Source organism: Lemur catta, chromosome 11, assembly GCF_020740605.2.
Source record: "Lemur catta isolate mLemCat1 chromosome 11, mLemCat1.pri, whole genome shotgun sequence".
Lineage (NCBI taxonomy): Eukaryota > Metazoa > Chordata > Mammalia > Primates > Lemuridae > Lemur > Lemur catta.
In genome coordinates, this window is record NC_059138.1 from 60,209,492 (window position 1) to 60,229,174 (window position 19,683).

General features: G+C 31.9%; 1 protein-coding gene across 5 annotated transcripts in view; it reads left to right on the forward strand.

Moving 5' to 3' along the window:
- The window catches only part of PHF14 (PHD finger protein 14), a 159,263-nt gene that overhangs the window by 65,491 nt on the left and 74,089 nt on the right, over positions 1-19,683 (forward strand). Inside the window, exon 17 of one of the 5 annotated variants that reach the window (XM_045565536.1) lies at positions 573-875. The exons of 3 other annotated variants lie outside the window; for them this stretch is intronic. In XM_045565536.1, coding sequence (XP_045421492.1) covers positions 573-678 — 106 coding nt within the window. In that variant the 3' untranslated portion in view covers positions 679-875. Of the gene's footprint in view, positions 1-572; positions 876-1,855; positions 1,958-19,683 lie in introns of those variants that run through there. One more of the 5 variants, XM_045565537.1, reaches the window with a different exon arrangement.

Below are 19,683 nucleotides of genomic sequence, written 5' to 3' on the forward strand. Positions count from 1 at the left end.
GCTAAGACCCAGTCTTTAGGGGATTAAAGTTCCATGTTTGTCATTTTCTCATCGCAGATAAAATGAAAAAAAAAAAAAATTACAGCATAGGGCTTTTCTTAAAATTTTATTTAGTGGAAACAGTACAGATTTCATGCACTTATTAACCTGCCACACATGGTTATACTCTGGATTTAGATGTTTAAAAACAAAGTGATAATCTGCATTTTGAACACCAAGAATTATTTTTCTCTTGACAAGAGAAGTTGACAGTGCTCTGTATATAAAATAATTTGATCTAAACACTTTGTATTAAGATTATGTTTTATGTCATAAAACAATAAAGTTACTATTCTCTGTTAGCATATCATTAAAGTTGAAGTTTATTAGCAATAATGATAAGACAGACTTTTTATTAACAAGAACTGCATTAGCATTTCTTTATTGCTTATTGAAACAAATGTGTTAAATGCTTCTTTCTTATGAAATAAAGAAAGGTGAAAAGATGGCCTAGGTAGATTTTTGATTTTTGTTTTGTCTTCTTTCTTTCTTTGTTTTGTTTTGATAATTTTTTTTGTTTTTATCAAACACAGTGTTAATCAGGAATCTCAGCTGATGCTGCACAGGGTCCAGAGACTGCCAATTTTAGCCATTTACTTCTTTTGTGGAAATGGAAAGATTGCTCAAAGCCCTGAGTGAGGTGGGGGAGTGAGTGGGTGAACAAAAGGAGAGCTCATTTAAAAGAGGGATCAGTCTTTCAAAGGATAGTGACACAAAGGTTCTTATAGTATGGTAAAGGAACACTTTCTGATTTCTTTCAAAAAATGTCTTTTGGTAAAGCTCTGTTAAATTAACTGAGGATGCAGAAATTAAACATTTCAAAAAGAATAAACTTACACTGATAAAACAAATAGTATTGTTATATGATTTTAAATATTTACTTCTAAAATGATGTAATTTATTTCAGTCATTAAGAAGATAATTTGTTTGTCTTAATTCCTTAAATAAAGGCATGCATTTTTAAATTTTATGAATTTTTTTATGCTACCACTGAGACAGATAAGGTGAAAGTGAAAATTCCAGTGAAGAAATACAAAGTGCTTCAACAAAGTTAAGAAAGTCTGTAACATTTGGCCAGTGATTTTTAAGCTAGTTCATGTAGAATGTCCTGGGAGCTATCCTGAAGTTTAAGTTCATTTAAATTTAAGATAAAGAGTTCCAAGTTCTGGAGATATACATGAATAATTCTGACCACAGTATAATTTTTTGAAGTATGTCAAAAATGAAATCGGCATAAGCATAATATGAAGTACATAAAACAAAAAGAAAAGAAAAGAAAAACCATAATAATCTTACATAATGAATAAAAATTCAATTCAGGAAAATTCCCTTAGGGTTGGGAGTGAAGTTGAGCACCACCATGAATTTGAAACAATAGTTAAAAACTATTGAGCTAGTGATATTCTTTTTAACTATTTGAACCTATGTGAATATTTACCCTCCTATTAATTTTTTTGAGATACATGATTGATTCAAGTGTTTTTGCTATAGGACCTACACACTTTATGAGATTTTTTTGGTTTGTTTTGTTTTTGTCATACATTTGAAACAAAGAACCTAGGAAATGAATGTAATTTTTATTTCAAAAATGACCGTATAATGGAATATTTCCAATCCATCATATTTTAGTCATTTAAAAAAAATAGATATCATCTTTCTTCTAATCTTGATAAGATTTTTGAATGCTGTATTTCTGTTATTAATTTTGTTAGTTTCTGTTATAAAATTTTTATTTCTAATTGCATTATTACAACATGCCAGTGTCTGGAATTTTGTGAAAGTCTTCTAGAAGGTAAAGATATTTTTATTACTCTAGAAATGATGGAAATACAAAGTCCCCTTCCTTGGTTTGGCCTTGTTAAGAAGATAACATCATAGATTTTCTGCAAAGGTTTTAAAGAGGTAATCAAGAGTAAATTAAATGTTTTATAAATATTATATATTAATATTTTTGAAAACAAGACAAGATGGATATAAAGCAATACCAGAAAATGTTTTATGGTTATAATATGATCTTTCTTTAAAAAAAATCATTATTTAAACACTATTGTTCTTGGGATAAAGAAGAATTTTATTTTATATAGAATTTCATTATGTTTAATAAAAGTAATCTTATAAGCTAATATCTACCATTTTCCCTGACATCTCATTTGTTTTGGAATTGGCACCACTATTATTTGAAAATCATCCCCCAAAGTCCACACTTTTATGATTACGTTACATCTTAAATATTATGTATACATGCTGTTTTTTTAACTTTAATTTTAAGATATTTTAAATAAGGTTTTTATTTTCTCTAAAGATATATTTCAGTGCTTGCTCAGAGATACATTATACTGATTGTGTATTATTAGGTTCTTTTATGAAATTAAACTTCTCAAGTCATAATTAATAATCTTTTATTGAATAAACTGTCTTTATTTTCTCAAGTTCCTTTGAATGTACATAACTCAGTAGAATCTGCTCCTTAGCAGCTTCTATTTTGAAACCACACTTCTCTATGTAATTCAGGCTATATAGAAAATTCCTTTCAAATTATTTTCCTTTGCTTTTTCAGTTATTTGTATATTATTGTATGTGAATTTACACATTTTAAAATATATCCTTAGGAAATTGCATGCAATTTATCAGTAAAGTATAATTAGTTCCAACTTTAATTTTCTGCTTAGACTATAAGTTTTTCTCAATTCTTTGGCAAATAATTATAGCATTTCTGTGCCTCAGTTTTCTCTTCTATTGTACATGATCATAATCATACTGTGCTTCATTAGATAGGTTGTGAATAATTGCTGTGTGATAGTAAAGTTCTTCCTATATAAAATATTAGAACAGTGGTATTATTTAGTAATGAAAGATACATGTATATGTGCATTGAAATAAGGATCACAATTGGTAATATGTTTCCAGTAATGATAAATACTTATTTTACCTCTCAAAAAATGTGCATAGCCTGTTTTTGTACATAATTATTTCTAGAATATAGGGGACAAAAATAAACTTGAATTTGTTGTTACATGTTCTTTAAAATGATTAGACTGAAGGTTTACAGCATCTTAGGCAATTTTTTTTTAAAGTGTTTGCTTTTTATCAACTACTTTTAAAATTTAATTAGAAATTACCTGAGAATTTCCCAACCAAAAATATATTTCTTTTGGTTACTTAATGCACTTTAAATGGTGAAGGCCAAGTTAAAACTCTGCCTTGGAATTGTGATGTCTTTTTAGGCATTTATGTGTTTATGATAGGTGTTTTGTATTGGTGGTGGTTATGGACCCATTTAGTGATACCTTATTTATTTTTGTTTTCCACAGTTTCTGGTACATTTAATACTCAATAATGCCTTGATAAATAAATGATAAATGCCTGGTAAATGAACTTCACATAAGTAATGACTGATTATTCTTTTGCTGAAATAATAAACTTTTATAATTTAATCCTAGAACAAATTGAGTCACTAAATGTAGGTATTTGATGAAGATGTTTAAAAAACTTAATAAAGGAGGATTGATTTTATCTCATTAGTGGATGGCTTTTTTTTTTTTCCTGTGTATAAGTAAGGAAATAGGCACCACAGATGAGCAATTAGTTGATGCATCTATGTAAAATAAAAGTGAAGTGATTCCTTGAACATATTGGAGAGGGAGGTGGGCCTTTCTTCTCCTTGAGTCTTTATCAAACTATCAAATTAGGAATAAGACCAAATTTATAAAACTCAAATTTTATCTTAACTATGTAAACCAAATGTGACACATTCTGTTACTTAATGAAAGAGAGGAGAGAAAGGAAAAAGGTTTCCAAAAATTAAGAACCCTAGAATCCATGAGTCCTCTTAAATAGCATCTTTCATTTTATTTTGTATTGTGGCCATTATTCAGAAGCACTGGTGGTAGGGAATGATCTGTGAAGCTATTTCACTTTTATAGCTTATTCTTCACTGTTAATGTTTGCTAGATTCTCCTCCTTATTTGAGTATATAGCAAATTATATAGGTTTTGAACCATTTTGGTTGCAAGGTTAAGATGTCAGTTTGGTCTCTAAACAATGTTGTTGGCATTTTTATTTATTTCACATTTTAAACACCTGGCTTGTGACTGCTTCCCCCCTCCAAACATAATTTGATTTTATCATAAATTGTTAGGGTCACCAGCAAGAATTCATATATATTATATTTTTATTTCAAATATTAGTCTCTTATTCTGATTTTTTATTTTTAATTAACTTTTCTGTTCTAGCTAATACAGAGGCTTGTAGACTGCATGGGTCACAATAGAAGGTTTTTTTCCCCTGAGATTTGATTAGACTGAGAGTAAAGCTAAAATTGGTTATAAATTTAGTTACTATTTTCTCAAAATGGATTATTTTAAATTATTTTAATAAAAATGAAACCTAGTTTTATCTCTTAAGAACAGTTAGGATTGTGTTTGATAAATTTCTTAAAATAGATTTAGTTACTTTAATTTGATTATAGACTTGCTAGATTATTGTTTCTTGTACAGTTTATCATACAGTAATCGCTCTTAATGGTAATAAAATTTGCATATTCATGTAGAAATATCATGATTGTGAAGTGATGATGCAAATGTATATTATTTGGATACTTACAAATAAAACTAAGAATCAAATATCAGTCCTTAAAATGATATGTGTCTTCTAATAAATTTTAAGTCCGTTAAAGCCAGACATTTCTTGCACAAGGACAGTTTTGGATAAACTTCTGTTTCTGGTCTTTACCTCTACCAACAATTTCCAGGATAGGTTTTTGGGCTTCTTTGTTTTCTTTCTTTTGTATTCCTAAGTCATTGATTAGTATTATGCAGTTATTGTTTTTAAAGGATTGTCTCCAGAGCTAGGCTTTATTTTATTATTATTATTATTACTATTTTTAGAGACAGGGTCTAGCTCTATAGCCAGGTTGGATTGCAGTGGCCTGATCATAGCTCACTGCAGCCTAAAACTCCTGTCCTCAAGCAGTCCTCCTGCCTCAGCCCACCAAGAAGCTAGGACTATAGGTGTACCCCACCACATCTGACTTATTTTTTTATTTTTTATAGAGATGGGGTTTCATTATGTTGCCCAGGCTGGTCTCAAACTCTTGGCCTCAACTGATCCTCCTGCCTCAGCCTCCCAAAGTGCTGATATTACAGGCATGAGCCACTGTGCCCAGATCAGAGTTTGGATTTCTAATATTTCTTTCTGTTAAGTATGGCAAAGTGTATCCCCTCATTTCATCCAATTTCTTTCAAGATATAAAACATTTTCATGGCTCCAAAGACTTGCCTTTGGAGCAAGACTTGCCTTTGAGGCAATCACTTTCCTAGTTTTTTCACCATAGCTTAGTTTTGTGTCTTCTAGAATTTTATATAAATGCCATTTTTAGCCTTTATTTGATTTTAGCCATTTTAGTAGAGTGTAGGGGAATCCCACGTTGGGTTTTATTTGTATTACCCTGATAAGTAATGACGTTGGGCACATTTTCATGTGCTCACTGGCTGTTTGTGTATCTTCCTTTGTGAATTAATTCTTTGCCTTTAAAAAAAAAATTAAGTTGTTTAGTATTGAATGGTAGGACTTTTTTTTATTTTGGATCTGAGTCCTTATTCGAATATATGTTTTGCAAACATATTCTCCTTATCTGTGGCTTGCCTATTTATTTACTTAATGGTGTCACTTAAAAAGCAGAAGATGCTAATCTTGCTGAAGTCCAGTGTAGCAACTTTTTGTTGTATAGTTATTGCTTTCATTTCCTATCTAATAATTCTTCGCTTAGGGCCAAGTCACGAAGATTATCTACTTTGTTTTCTTCGAGAAGCTTTGTAATTTTAGCTTATATATTGAGATATGTGAGCTATCTGAAATTAATTTTTGTATTTGGTTTCTTGTAGAGTTGAGAAAGTTTTATTATCTATCTCCTGTGGATTTCCAGTTTTTTAGTATCATTGGTTGAAAATACTTGCCTTTCCACATTAGATTGCCTTAGTGCCACTGTTAAATATCAATTGACTTTTTTGTTGTAGGTCTGTTTCTAGACTTTGTATTATATTCCATTGACCTAGGTAATTATTCCTATGCCAGTACCAACTGTCTTGATTACTGAGGCCTTATAGTAACCTGTTTCGTTATTCCAGATCCTTTGCATTTTCATATAAATGTTAGTAATGGCTTGTCCATTTTCATTAAAAAAAAAAGCCTGATATAACACCAAAAGCACAGGTAACAACAGCATCAAAAAATTAAGTTAGTTGAACTTCATTCAAAATTAAGAACTTTCGTATATCAAAGGATACTGTCAACAGAATAAAAAGACAATCCATAGAATGGGTGAAAATATTTGCAAATCATATATCTAATAAGAGATTGCCATTGAAAATATATATAAGGAACTTCTGTAACTCAACAACAAGAAAACAAACAACCCCATTAAAAATGGTTAAAGAGCTTGAAAAATTTTTTCTCCAAAGAAGATATACAAATAGCCAAGTAAGCACATTAAAAGATATTCAGTATCACTAATCATTAGGGAAATGCAAATCAAAACCACAGTGAGATACTACTACCTTATACCTATTAGGGTAGCTGTCATTGAAAAAAAAAGAAAATAACAAGTGTTAGCAAGGATGTGGAGAAACTGGAACCCTTGTATATTGCTGGCGGGAATGTAAAATTGTACAGCTGTTGTAGAAAACAGTATCACAGTTCCTCAAAAAATAAATACAGAATTACTATTTGACCTACCAATACCATGTCTGGCTACACACTCAAAAGAATTGAAAGCAAGTACTTAAAAAAAGATTTGTACACCTGTGTTCATAGCAGCATTATTCGCCATGGGCATCTGCATCTAGAAGGGCCTTAGGCTCCTTCCACTCATAGTGGAAGGTGAAGGGAAGCCAGGGTTTGATAGGGATCACATGGTGAGAGAGGAAGCAAGAGAGAGGAGAGGTCCCAGGATCTTTTTAACAACCAGCTCTCCAGGGCACTAATACAGAACTCACCCCCAAAGGAGGGCATTAATCTCATCATGAAGGATCTGTCTGCATGACCTGAACACCTTCCATTAGGTCCTCCAACATTGAGGATCAAATTTCAACATGAAGTTTGAAGGTGACAAACATTCAAACCATAGCATGCATACATTAGAGTACTATTCAGCCTTAAAAAGGAAGATAATTTTGACACAGGCTGTAACAGATGAACCTTGGGGCCTAAGTGAAATAAGACAATCAAGGACAAATTTCTTATGATTCCAGTTGTATGAGTTTCCTAGAGTAGTCAAATTGATAAGACAAAGTAAAAATGGTAGTTGCTGGGGGAGAGGGGAATGAGGAGTTAATGTTAATGGGTATAGAGTTTCAGCTGGGGAAGATGAAAAAGTTATGGAGATGGACGATGGTGATGGTTGCCCAATAGTGAATGTACTTAATGCCACAGACCTATTTAGTTAAAATGGTGAATTTTATGTATATTTTGCCACAACCGTTTTTAAAAAGACCAAAAAAAAAAAAAAAGCCATTAAAATTTTAACAGTATTGGAAGCATTAAAATTTTAACAGTATTTAGTCTTTCAATCCATGAACTTGGTGTGTCTCTCCGTTTATTCAAATATTTAGATAATTTTTATTTTTTCTCATTGATGTTGTAGTTTTCAATGTAGAAGTCTTATGTATCTATTATTACATGAATTTCTGAGTATTTTTTTTTATATTATTGTATGGGATATTTTTAATATTTTCTGTTTATGTTAGAGTTGAGATCTGCCAGATAATAAATTAGGATAACAAGCCAAATTGAAAGTAACAAACCTTTCTTTTATTATTGCAGTAGTATAAGCAAGAGGATAGACAGGAAAGCTTGCTACCTCCTGAATATTACATTTTTCCCCTCTGAACAGCACTGGGTAAGGGTCACGTAGATCAGTGCAGATATTAACTGCTCCCCTTTGTACTCAGAGGAGGGATTTAGTCTCACTGCAGTTTGAGCCCCAAACAAAAGCCTCCTGCTGTTTTATGGACCTAGGGGCTGGTGGGGGGTGGGAGGGTCTACAGCTAGGAAATAGAAAGGTACTGAATCAGAGTGGAGAAAAGTGTCCTTAAGTGTCCTCAATAAGGAGGAGGTCTTGGCACAGATACATGAATAGTCTTTCTGCTGAGCATCCCCCCTCCCCAACCCCTTAGCCAGGGAGGCCTCAAAAGTTGAATCAACCTTGCAAACCTGGGATAACCTCTTCTGGTCATGATGTATTGCCTCTTTATTTTTGGATTTTATTTGCTAGTATTTTGATAAGGTTTTGCTAGTATTTGATAAGTGTTTCTCTATTCATGAAACGTATTTTTCTGTTAATTTCTTTTTTTGTAGTCTTTATCAGGTCTTGTTTATTAGTTAATACTGGCCTTCTGAATGGAGTTGGAAAGTGTTCCCCTCTTTTTTGTTTTTAAAGCATTTGTTTAAGATATTGTGTCTTCATTAAATTTTGGTAGAATTTTCCAACGAAACCATTTGGACCTGGAGTTTTTATTGTGGGAAGGTTTTTGATAATGAATTCAATTTTTAAAATAGATTTATTGAGATTTTTTTCTTTCATTTTGTGTCAGTTTTGATAAGCTGTGTTTTTCAAGGAATTTATTCGTTTCATCTAGGTTGTCAGATGCTTCTTTCCTGTGTGTCACCACCATCATATTTTTTTTTTTAAATCATGCTGGTCTTTTGAATGTACGTTATAACTACTTGCTTAAGACTTTTCTGATTTCTATAATGTATTGGAGCATATTTTCCTTTTCCTTCTAAGACTATATCAGTGTTTACTTCTTTAATGTATTCTTTCTGACTTATATGACCCGATATTGATCTTCTTGCATTGATTGCACTTGGAACCCTCATAAAATCCCACGTCATGCTGTCATCCATTTGCTTCTAAATTGTGTTGTCATTGTCTGTGAATTATTTTTATTTTTCCCACTAGGTGAATATAGGGTCTGGGCCTTCCATTTATTCCTGAGGGCTCTTACAGTCTAATACAATATGGTTTAGGCAGTTACAGGTTATTATTAATCTGTATGAAATGTCTGATTTCCTTAAGTACTAAGTTAGACAGTTGCTATCTCTGACATTTCACCTTGACACTTCTTGTTTTATTTTTATTGCGAAGGTACATTCTCATTCTTTCAAATGCACTTGTGATCATCTTTCAAAGTTTTTTTAAGAGAAATTTTTCTAAAACCATGGACAATTCAAAAATTTATGTTATTTTTGAATATGAGTTCTGTTGTGGAACCAGTGCAGCACAGACAGCTCGAAATATCAACGAAGTGTTTGGGAAGGATATGGCTAATGAACGCACAGTACGTCCATGGTTTGAGCAGTTCCATTCTGGTGATTTTAATCTTGAAAATGAGCCCCATTGGCGACTTGAGACCAAGATGTGGATAATGATGAGCTGAAAACTGTAGAGGAAGCGAATCCATCTCAACCGATATGTGAATTAGCAGCAAGGTTTGATGTTATTATTCTGACAATATTGGACCATTCGAAACAAAAGGGCAAGGTAAAGAACCTGGATAGATGGATTCCTCATGAATTAAATGAGCATCAGAAGAGAAATCATCTTGAAGCTTGCCTTTCTTTGCTGTCACAACATAAAGGTGAACCATTTCTATGTGATGTTACATGTGAGGCAAAACAGATTTTTTTTGACAATTGCAAGTGTTTGGCACATGGTTGGATAAAGATGAAGTGCCAAAACACAGTCCAAAACCAAATATTTATCAAAAAAGCTAATGGTGTCTGTTTGGTGGTCCAACGCTGGTATTATCCACTACAGCTTCATGAAACCTGGTCAATCGATTATAGTGAATGTCTACTGCAACCAGTTGGATGAAATGATGAGGATGCTTGTGATTAAGCAGCCAAGATTGATCAATAGAGACAGCCCAATCCTCTTGCAAGACCACATGTCACACAAAGAACACTGCTCAAACTACAGACGGTGGACTTGGAAAATGTCTGTCATCCACCATGTTCACCAGACTTTGCACCAACTGACTACCACTTCTTCCAGGCTCTGGACCACTTCTTGCAAGGAAAAATACTCAATTCTCAAAAAGCTGTAGAAAATGCCTTTGGCTACTCTCTCTCCAGGCTTCTTAGCTGCTGGCATAAACAAGCTACAGTTAAGTGGCAAAACTATGTCAAGCTTAGGTGAATACTTTGATTAATTGTACTGCTGCTTGTTTGAAGTATAATAAACTACACTTTTGATTTGAAATCAGACATTTTATATTTTATGACCTAATAATTCAGAATAAATGCTTGTTAGTTTACTGATGCACTGCTATATCTGTACACATTTGCAAATTTATACAATTGAAATAGTTTATAATCTCTTCTGGCAGAGCTATTTCTTTATTTCCTGATTGGCTTTATTTTTAAAAATTTAAAGAGTTTTTAAATTATTAAGTACAAATTTATAAATAGTATATACTGTTATAAGCAAAAATAATAGGTAACAATGGTTTTTGATTAACTGATGATTCTTTATTTTTGTAATAGTTGTTTATTGCACTGAAAGATAGGAGCTCTCAACTAGTTCAAACTTGTCACTTAACCAATTTTGTAATTTTAAGCAAGTCAGTTAATCTCTGTGGATCTCCATTTTCTTATTTTAGGAGAGTACCTTAGACTATATCATCTCTGAGGCCTAACACACTAGCTGTGATATTCAAAGATTGTATGATATTCCAAGTTCCCAAGTCCATGCCAACCTATTTGTTTACATTTGGTGACAAGCTCTTGTGTAAAAACATACTCTCAGTAGCACCCTGTACTTGTTAGAATGTGATTTTTTTTCTTGTTTAAATCTCTCAGAATGGAAGCTGGTTGTCTAGTTGCCCTTTCTTTCATTTAGCTAGTGGAGTACAAAGTAAGTCAGTTCAAAAAACCTGCTTCCTTTGATAAATAGCAAATATCACTTTCTTTTTTTAAAAAAAACCCTCTATTGGAATCTACTTTTCATCCATAAAATTTCACCTCTTATAAATGTAGAGCTTAATGATTTTTAATAAATTTATATAATTGTTCAGCCATCACTACAATCCACTTTTGGAGTATTTCCATTACCTCAAAAGGCACTGTGCCTGTTTATAGTCAATCCTAGCCCCCATCTGCAGCTTCAGGCAACTGCTGCAAATGTTCTGTTGTCACTAGTTTCTCATAGCCTTGAGATATGTTTCTGACGTATACATTATTTTCCCCCCAAAATTTTAATATACTAAGGGAACTTCTAATTAAGGAAATACTAAAATGAATCTTTCTTATGTGGAAAAATTATCCTATTTTATTCATTCTTCAACTCAATATTTTTAATGTTGGATATTTAAAAAGGGACTCTGATAAATTTATATGAAGAGCCTAGATTTTATTAAATTTTAAATTGTCTTTCTATATTTTGAGAGTTAGTATTGTATAATGAATAAGTATGAGGATTTATTGCCATTCTGCTGAGTTTGAAGCCTGTTTCTGTTATTTGTGAACTCTGCCTTTTTCTTCCCTGTGTTTTAACTTGCTTACCTGTAAAGTAGCAATAAACAATAGTACCTATTCCGTGGGTTGTCTGGATGATTAATGAGATAGTACTTTACAAGTAAAGGATTTGGCACAGTAGGTAGGAAACGGTAAATGCTCTATATATGTAAGCAACAACTCTAATAAAACACTTATGTAATGCTTTCTTATATATCAAGTATTTTATATTTATATGTGTTAAATCATTTAGCTACTCTGTGAAGTAAACAGTATTATCTCCTTTGAATTGATAAGGAAACTAAGGCTTAGAGACCTTAAGTAACTTCCCAAAATTTACATAGCTAGAAAGTGGTGGAACTGGGATTCAAACTTAGGCAGTCTGGCTCCAGAGTCTATAATCCTAACCCTTACATAATTTATATTTCATCTCTGTGGTTGACTAAAACTTGCCTTTGATAAACGTATTTGTTATAGGCTAAATGATGACATCCCCTGATGTTTTATTTATTTTATGGTTTTCAAGACTACATTTGATCTTCTTTGAGATTCCAGTGTTATAATCTTTATTTTCTTAAGCATGCTATTTGGTTCCCTTTGATATTAAATGGATTTATTAAAATGTGCTAACTACTTTTTAACTTTAAATGTCATTGAATTATTCTTTATGTTTTATATTGAATGAGGGTCATAGCACTAATAACGGAACTGGACCTTCTTTGTAGATGCTTATCTCTGGGATATTTGCTTTTTGGCAAGATTACACTATTTTCAGATAATTTTAAGTTATGTTAATATCTCGGTGGTATATGAATATGATATATTTACATTGTATTTATATTGTATATGCACATATTAAAATAGCACATGTGGTACATACTTAATTCACACATTTAATATGCACATTTACTACCATTTTTTTTTCATTTTTTAAAAAATTTCAATAGATTTAGGGAGTACAAGTAGATTTTTGATACATGGATAAATTTTATAGCAGTAAAGTCAGGGCTTTTACTGTACCTGTCACCCAAATAGTATATGTTGTACCGGATGGGTAATTTTTGATCCTTTATCCTCCTCCCAACCTCTCCACTTCCAAGTCTCCAAAGTCTGTTATACCACTCTGTAATATCATATATATTTATTGAAGTTGCTGTTTGGGAAATTCTGTGATGGCATCTAACTTTTACTTTTTTGGTCATTAGCAATTTTAATTCCATCTATTTACTAAATGCTCTTGTAAGTCCCTTTGTCTTGTCTTGAAGAACAATAAACATCATTGCTCTTTGTAGACTGAAGAAACTTCTAAATATATAGGCTTAATTATGTGAAATTTTAGAGAGGTAAATATTTGAGTTGACCACTAGTTGTGCAAAAAAAGCCACATTACAAGCACACTTTGCATTTTGTTAATTAAATTTGGGGGACAGATAATACCTCACATACAGTCAGCTCTAGTTTACTGTTATCTGAGGGGTTATTATTATTTTTTTGGCACAGGAGAGGTTGAATGCAACAATATAAAGTAATAGACAAAGAATTGCAGTCCTTTGAAATTTAGTCAGCTTAGCAAATAAGAACATTGTCTATTTCAAAATCATCATAAAATAAATGTCAGTTTGTTCCTCATTTGAGAAATTTTGCACCATTAAGTTGATTCTCTCTTCAGCATGCATGAAAACGAGACTTAAATTTCAAGAAGACATGACCTCAGAATTACAAAACCTTAAAGTGACTTGTTCAAGTATTAAAGTGTGTGTGTGTGTGTGTGTGTGTGTGTATTTTAGTTAACACTGATACTTGAACAGAAATGATGTTTGAATCAGAAAATCTGTTTTCTGATTGAGGATAGAAAAGAGAAGCGATGAAATCTCATTTTCTTCCTCATTTCTTCGTATTCATTTTATTCTTCAGATGTAATATGTGTCATTAGTTTGTCCCTTATTTTCCCCTTAATGTTGTTGATATATATGGAAAGGTTGTTAACTAGGAAAACCAGGATGATGATTTTCTTGTTTATTAAGGGACAGTCTCGCCCCGCCCCAATTTTTTGAGCAATAGTAGTGCATTTAATATTTATCTTAATAGTGAACAACAAAAAAATAAGCCTCACTTGAAAATTTAATCAGTAATTAGGAAAAAATGAGGGAAGAAGGCATAGGGCTAATATTGAAGAGTTGAAGTTTTTGGTAAGGCTCTACCAGGAAGAGCCTGTGTAACCATGAGAAATACAGAGAACATCTCTGGGAACCAGTTGTCTCATTTGTAAAATGAACAGTGCATTAGATTGATTTGAAAATCACTTTTAATTTTCATGTTTCATGATTTTGTAATACTGCTGGAATGAAGAAGAGAAAGAAATTTGGAAATGCAAAATATTATCCAGGTATGAGGAATTATGAATCATTTGTAGAATAAACCTTCCACTGACTATGCTATTTTTAATTATTTATTAACCCATAATATTTTTCTAATTTTGATTTTAATTATATATTTTATAGGCCATAGCCTATCAAAAATATGTGAGCTAATTATAAGGCAGTCACTTTTCATTTATTGCTAATTGAGACAAGTTTGTAAGAAATGCTTTATAGTAGAAAATGTTTTATTTTAATCTGAAAAGCTTGTCTTCTTCTTTCTATATAACTAAATTGAGCTTTTAAATAGAATAAAATATGTGTATAGGTTAAAATGAATTATATTATCTGGGTATTTATAGCATTTCTTGTATTTATTCTCTTTAAATAGTACTAATGTATGATATATGATTGCTTTTCATTTTAATTCTTAAGTGCCTAAATCCTTTATGTGAAAGTTTCAAGGATCCATTACATTTATCCTAAACTGAAGTAAATTTAAGGTTATCAATTTCTGAATTAGCTTTTCCTATCACAATGTACTTAATAGAATTTAAATCTAAAATAGTGTACTTATATATACCGCAGGCTCCCTTTGAAAATAAGTTTCCTCTAATTCTGTTCTCTCTCTCTCGGCTGACCTCATTTATTATTAAGAAAATAGATAATCAAGAATTAGATTGTCACTGTGAAATGGCTTGGTAGCTGGCTTTTACCATTGCTTATAAGCAGAGCAGTTATTCTAAATCACAGCATCACTTTGAGCCAGATAACCACTAAAATCACTGCACTGTGGTTTTCTGAAAATGCCATAATCCTTCAAATACCACATTAGACTGAGAGAAAAAATCATCAGTAGTGCCTGCACAGTTATGTAGAAGGATGAGCCATGAACCAAGTGAAGAGATGTTCTGGAAGCACAGTAACCTTTCCCTTGATGTGTGCATTTCCCATTACGTTTTTGACACAAAATGGTGCAGAATGATTTAATGGTGGCATTTTGTGACTTTTCTTTTCTTCATTAAAAAGAAACCAAAGTTAGGATAGGAATGTAGAGGAAGAGTGACCAAGCACTGAATTCTATAATAGGAATCTCTGTTTTCAAAATAGATTAATAAAATATTTTAGGAGCATAGCTTTTCCCCTTTTACTTTTTATATTATCAGTAATATACAAACTCATTTAGCTTATTATATTTTCAACAGTGATGTTGTTTATTCTTTAAAGGTAATTTTTTTCTCCATTGTTGTTGTCCTCTTTTTTTTTTCTTCCTAGTAACCCTGGATCATAAATGACATGCCAACAAATTAAGAAAGCTTTGTTTTAGTAATGACATAGACTTTATCTATTATATGTCACCCAGTGTCTTTTTTTTGATTGTCACTTTTGTTGTATGTTACTAAAGCTAATTATACTGGGAAACAAAATATGAATATGCTCAGTAGTCTAAATGATGAATTCCTATTAACTTTGAGAGGATGCATTTCTATTAGAAATGAATGTCATAAAGTTATTCCACATAAAATAAATATAAAGTTTATTTGCACGTATGAAAACATACTTAGCTGAATAGTAAAAGTAACTTGCCAAAATACAGTTTGTAAGACTTTTGCAGCAGCGTTAGACTTTCAGTTTTAGTGTTGATGTGGTATAGCTGGGTGTGGACCCTGTCACACATTCATTTAAAAAACAAACAAATGAAAATAAAAAACTTGAGGATTTATTTTACACACACATACTTGTTAGTATCTGACTTTGTAAAAAAATTCATCTGATATTGTTTGACTAAGCACTACTTTGGTTTGGAGTTTCTCAGTATGCCATCAGTTGTTCATTTCAACCGAGTAGCTTTTTCAGTAGGAGACTATTGCTCTTTGTGAACTCTATATAAGTGTAGATTAGATTTAGTTTTATTTGTTTGTTTTGAAACAGAGTCTTGCTCTGTTACCAGTGGAGTGGCATCATTATAGCTAACTGCAACCTCAAATTCCTGGGCTCCAGTGATCCTCCTGCCTCAGCCTCCCAAGGGTAGGACTACAGGCATGCTGCTCAGTTAATTTTTCTATTTTTTGTAGAGATTGGATCTTGCTCTTGCCCAGGCTGGTCTCTAACTCCTGGACTCAAGAGATCCTCCTGCCTTGGCTAGGATTAGAGGGGTAAGCCACCACACCCAGCCCAAGATTTAATTTTTTAGCAAACATTGTGCTGCTTTTTCTCCCAAGTGTCTCAAAATAGAAGGTTTACATTTAGTTCAGCAATTCTTTATCTTCATTTTATCTTATTTAATCCTTGCAAACAACTCTTCCTTAGACCAAAAGAACTGATCAGGACCATATTCAGTATTGATATATATCCTTATGGTTTCAACTAAAAATGATGTAAGGCCTTTGTTAGTGTTATGATTAAAGTGTGCCCTGCTGAGCAAGTACCTTAGAGGGCCATCAAGTACAAAGTCTTGAATTTTGAGTATAGAGGAAATTCCTGAAGAGTTGGGCTATATGCTTTTATTTACTTATCTCATTTAATAACTATTGTTACCTATTCCACGTGTTAATGGTGCTATAACAGTGATAAAGATAATTTCTAAAACACTATTGTTATCCCCAGAGAGCTGCTGGTGATTTGGCCTAAGGTGATAATGGAAAATATAAAAGAAGTAAGAAATTTATCACTCTAGTTTGGAAAATGAGACAAGCACATGGAAATTTATAATACCCTTGCACCTTGGTACTAGAAAATTAAAGTGGTATAACTTTTCTGAAAAATCATTTAGCAATATGAATTAAGGCATTAAGCATGACAATACTGTTTTTAAAGCAACAGCACTTGTAGGCATCTTTCCAGAGGAATATTCGGAAATTAGCACAATTTTTATGTAAGAATGTTCTTTATGGTGCTCATCATAATAGTGAAAAGTATTTGGAACCAACACAAATGCCTGCTAGGAGAATGGTTAAATGAATTATGGTATACCATAAATTTCTTTTCTCTCATTTGACCCCTTATTCAGCCATTTAAAAAGAATATTTAAGGTGTGGGAAAACAAAACCTTCATGTAAGCTTAAGTTAAAAATATCCCATTTCTGAATAGGATTTATGATTATAATTTTTTATATAAAATAATTATTTTTGTTTTCTTTTAAAGCTTTTCTGTAGTTTTAAAGATTTTTGATAGTGAATATATCTTTTATAAGCAGAAAAAATGTTTTTAAAAAGTTAATAGCATACATAGAATTCTGTTAAGAGACTCTGAGTATTAGGTAAGAGGGCACATCAGATTGGGAAAATTGATAGTACAACTGAACCATGGAATCTCTTATGACTGCCTTTAAAAATTAATTTAATAAAACCATAATGGAAGGGTATAAAATAAAGTCAGTTCTGTTTTAATTTGTATATTCTAAGTTAGCATAATGAGTTCATGAATTCTCTTCCTTTACAATTTCAATGCCCATTTCACATTATTTGTAGATAAGAACTGTACTCTTCTTCTATTCAATTTTTTATCCCAGTGTTCAGTGCCTTTCTGATTTAATGGCAGTCAATTGTTGCCTTCTACTATTTCTCAGTCTTCCTTCTCTCACAAGTACTAGGAGTAACTGGAGATTAAAAAATGAAAACAAAACAGTTGAGGATAACTAAACATACTCAGTTTATCCTGGCTCCAGAGGTATTTCTCATTTTCCTCCTTCATCACACGTAGGTAGTAGCTCTACTCAACTATGTTGGGAGCCCCTCTTCAGTCTCAGCCCTCTCACTCCGTAGAATTTTGAAGAGTTTGATTTTTGTCTTCCAGAAATTATAGTTCAGAGTCTGTTATTCCTGTCTTACATTCTACTTTTCCTTCTAAGTGCACACACATGCTCCTTCTTGCTCATTTTCCTTTCCTTCCTCCCTTTCCCCCTCTTTATTCCCTCCCTGCTCTCATCTCCATGACTGGAAAGCTTCAGAAAGTTGTTATATAGAAATAATCTGTGTTTTCCCAAGAGTTTTATCTAATGAGAACGCTTAGGTGGTATAGGATTACCCAGTAAGATAATTGTAAAAATAAGTGGTAACCAATAAAACCAGTGGGGCTATAAAAAGAATGGGTAGGTTTAAGCTAGAAGGTAATAATGGAGCAAGGCATTCCAGAGGAGGGGCAGAGGGGCTGGCTCTATAAGCATAGCCAGGATGATGGGAAGTCATTCTGGAGCAACAGGTAGATTTGAGCAGAGGTTTATGGAGAATTATTTGATCTGAAACAGCACAATCTTCAGTTGTTTTTCTTAGACTATAATAGTACATAAGTAAGGTACAAAAAGATACTTTATCAGACACTGTTTTACAACAATTACTATTTGTTAACAATGTAGTAAAAATAATTACAGAACTTAAACTTCAAAATATTTGGGGAGAGTTTATATACATACACATATATTCTGGAAAAAAAATTTTTAAAAATTAGCAGAGCACATGTTTTGGAATATAGACATGGTCTTTGATTTTAAAGATGATTAATGGCATTCTGAATTAGAACATACATATTTGCTTATTGAATTGATTTTTAAAGGACCAAATGTTATTTTCTCCTTAATTCCTCTAAACCTATCCCTTTGAGTGAACAAAATTGTTTTAATGTATAATCATTCATACTTCTTTCTTCTAAGTACAAACAAAATATTCAGGGCCTCCTGCCTGACCTGCCTCTTCCGTTTCAGGTATAGCTGTTACAGGCTTTACTGTGAAACTTGCTTTTTTTAAATGTAACATCACATAATGGACTTTTTCTCAGTAAATATAGAACTAAACCAGTTTTTAAAATAGCTATAAAATATATCAATGTGGAAGTATAACTCACTGTAATATTTCCCTATTAATGAAAATTCATTTTTCTATTTGATTTCTATCCCAAAATGAGTGGCGCTAGGTCAAAGTATATGCATATTTTACATTTTAATGGATAGTAGTATTTTATTTCCCATCAGACATGAACGTGTCATGATGTCATAGCAGAGATTTTTGTCAATTTGATGGGTGGAAATTGGCATTTTGATTGTATTTTGTAACTATTGGGTTGAATATTTATTTATATATTGACAAGCCATTTGAATTTTCTTATGTGTGAACTGTCTTTCCATATCTTGTCCCTGTGTATCTATAGAGATGTTTTTTTTTTTCTTTTTTAAAAATGAATTTAACACATGTCTTTGTGTAAGTTACAAATGTTTTCTTTCAGGTTGTTGGGATTTTTGTTCATTTTTGCTTTCTTTGCTAATGATACTTTTTGCCAAATTTAAATTTTTTATGTTATGATATTTATATCTGAAAAAAGGAAAACTGATTTGGTGTCCTATTATGAAATAGACAACAAATATCTTATACATGACTTAGGCAGGAAGTGCATATTATCTATCTTTACTTACACTTTAGGCTATGTATGTACAGTTTTGCTTGAAATGTTTTTAAAGATCTGCTGAGACACTATGTCATCTAAAAATAATTTTTTAATTATACATCTTGGCATTCACTTAATATAAAAATGCTATTTTGTTTTATCAGGATATGTCATATTCTTCTGTTGGTTTAAAAACAATTTATTAGTTTTCAGAGCCTCTATTTTGTTAATTTTTTAATATCAGGACTACTAATTTTAAAGCACATCATCAAAGCTACTTGTTGATGTTATAACTTTTTGTGTAGTAGGACCTTCAGGGTGTTGGATATATGTTTGGTGATTGGTTCCCAAATCAAAGATTATTACTTCCATTGTAGAAGTCACTGGTGAACTCTGAAA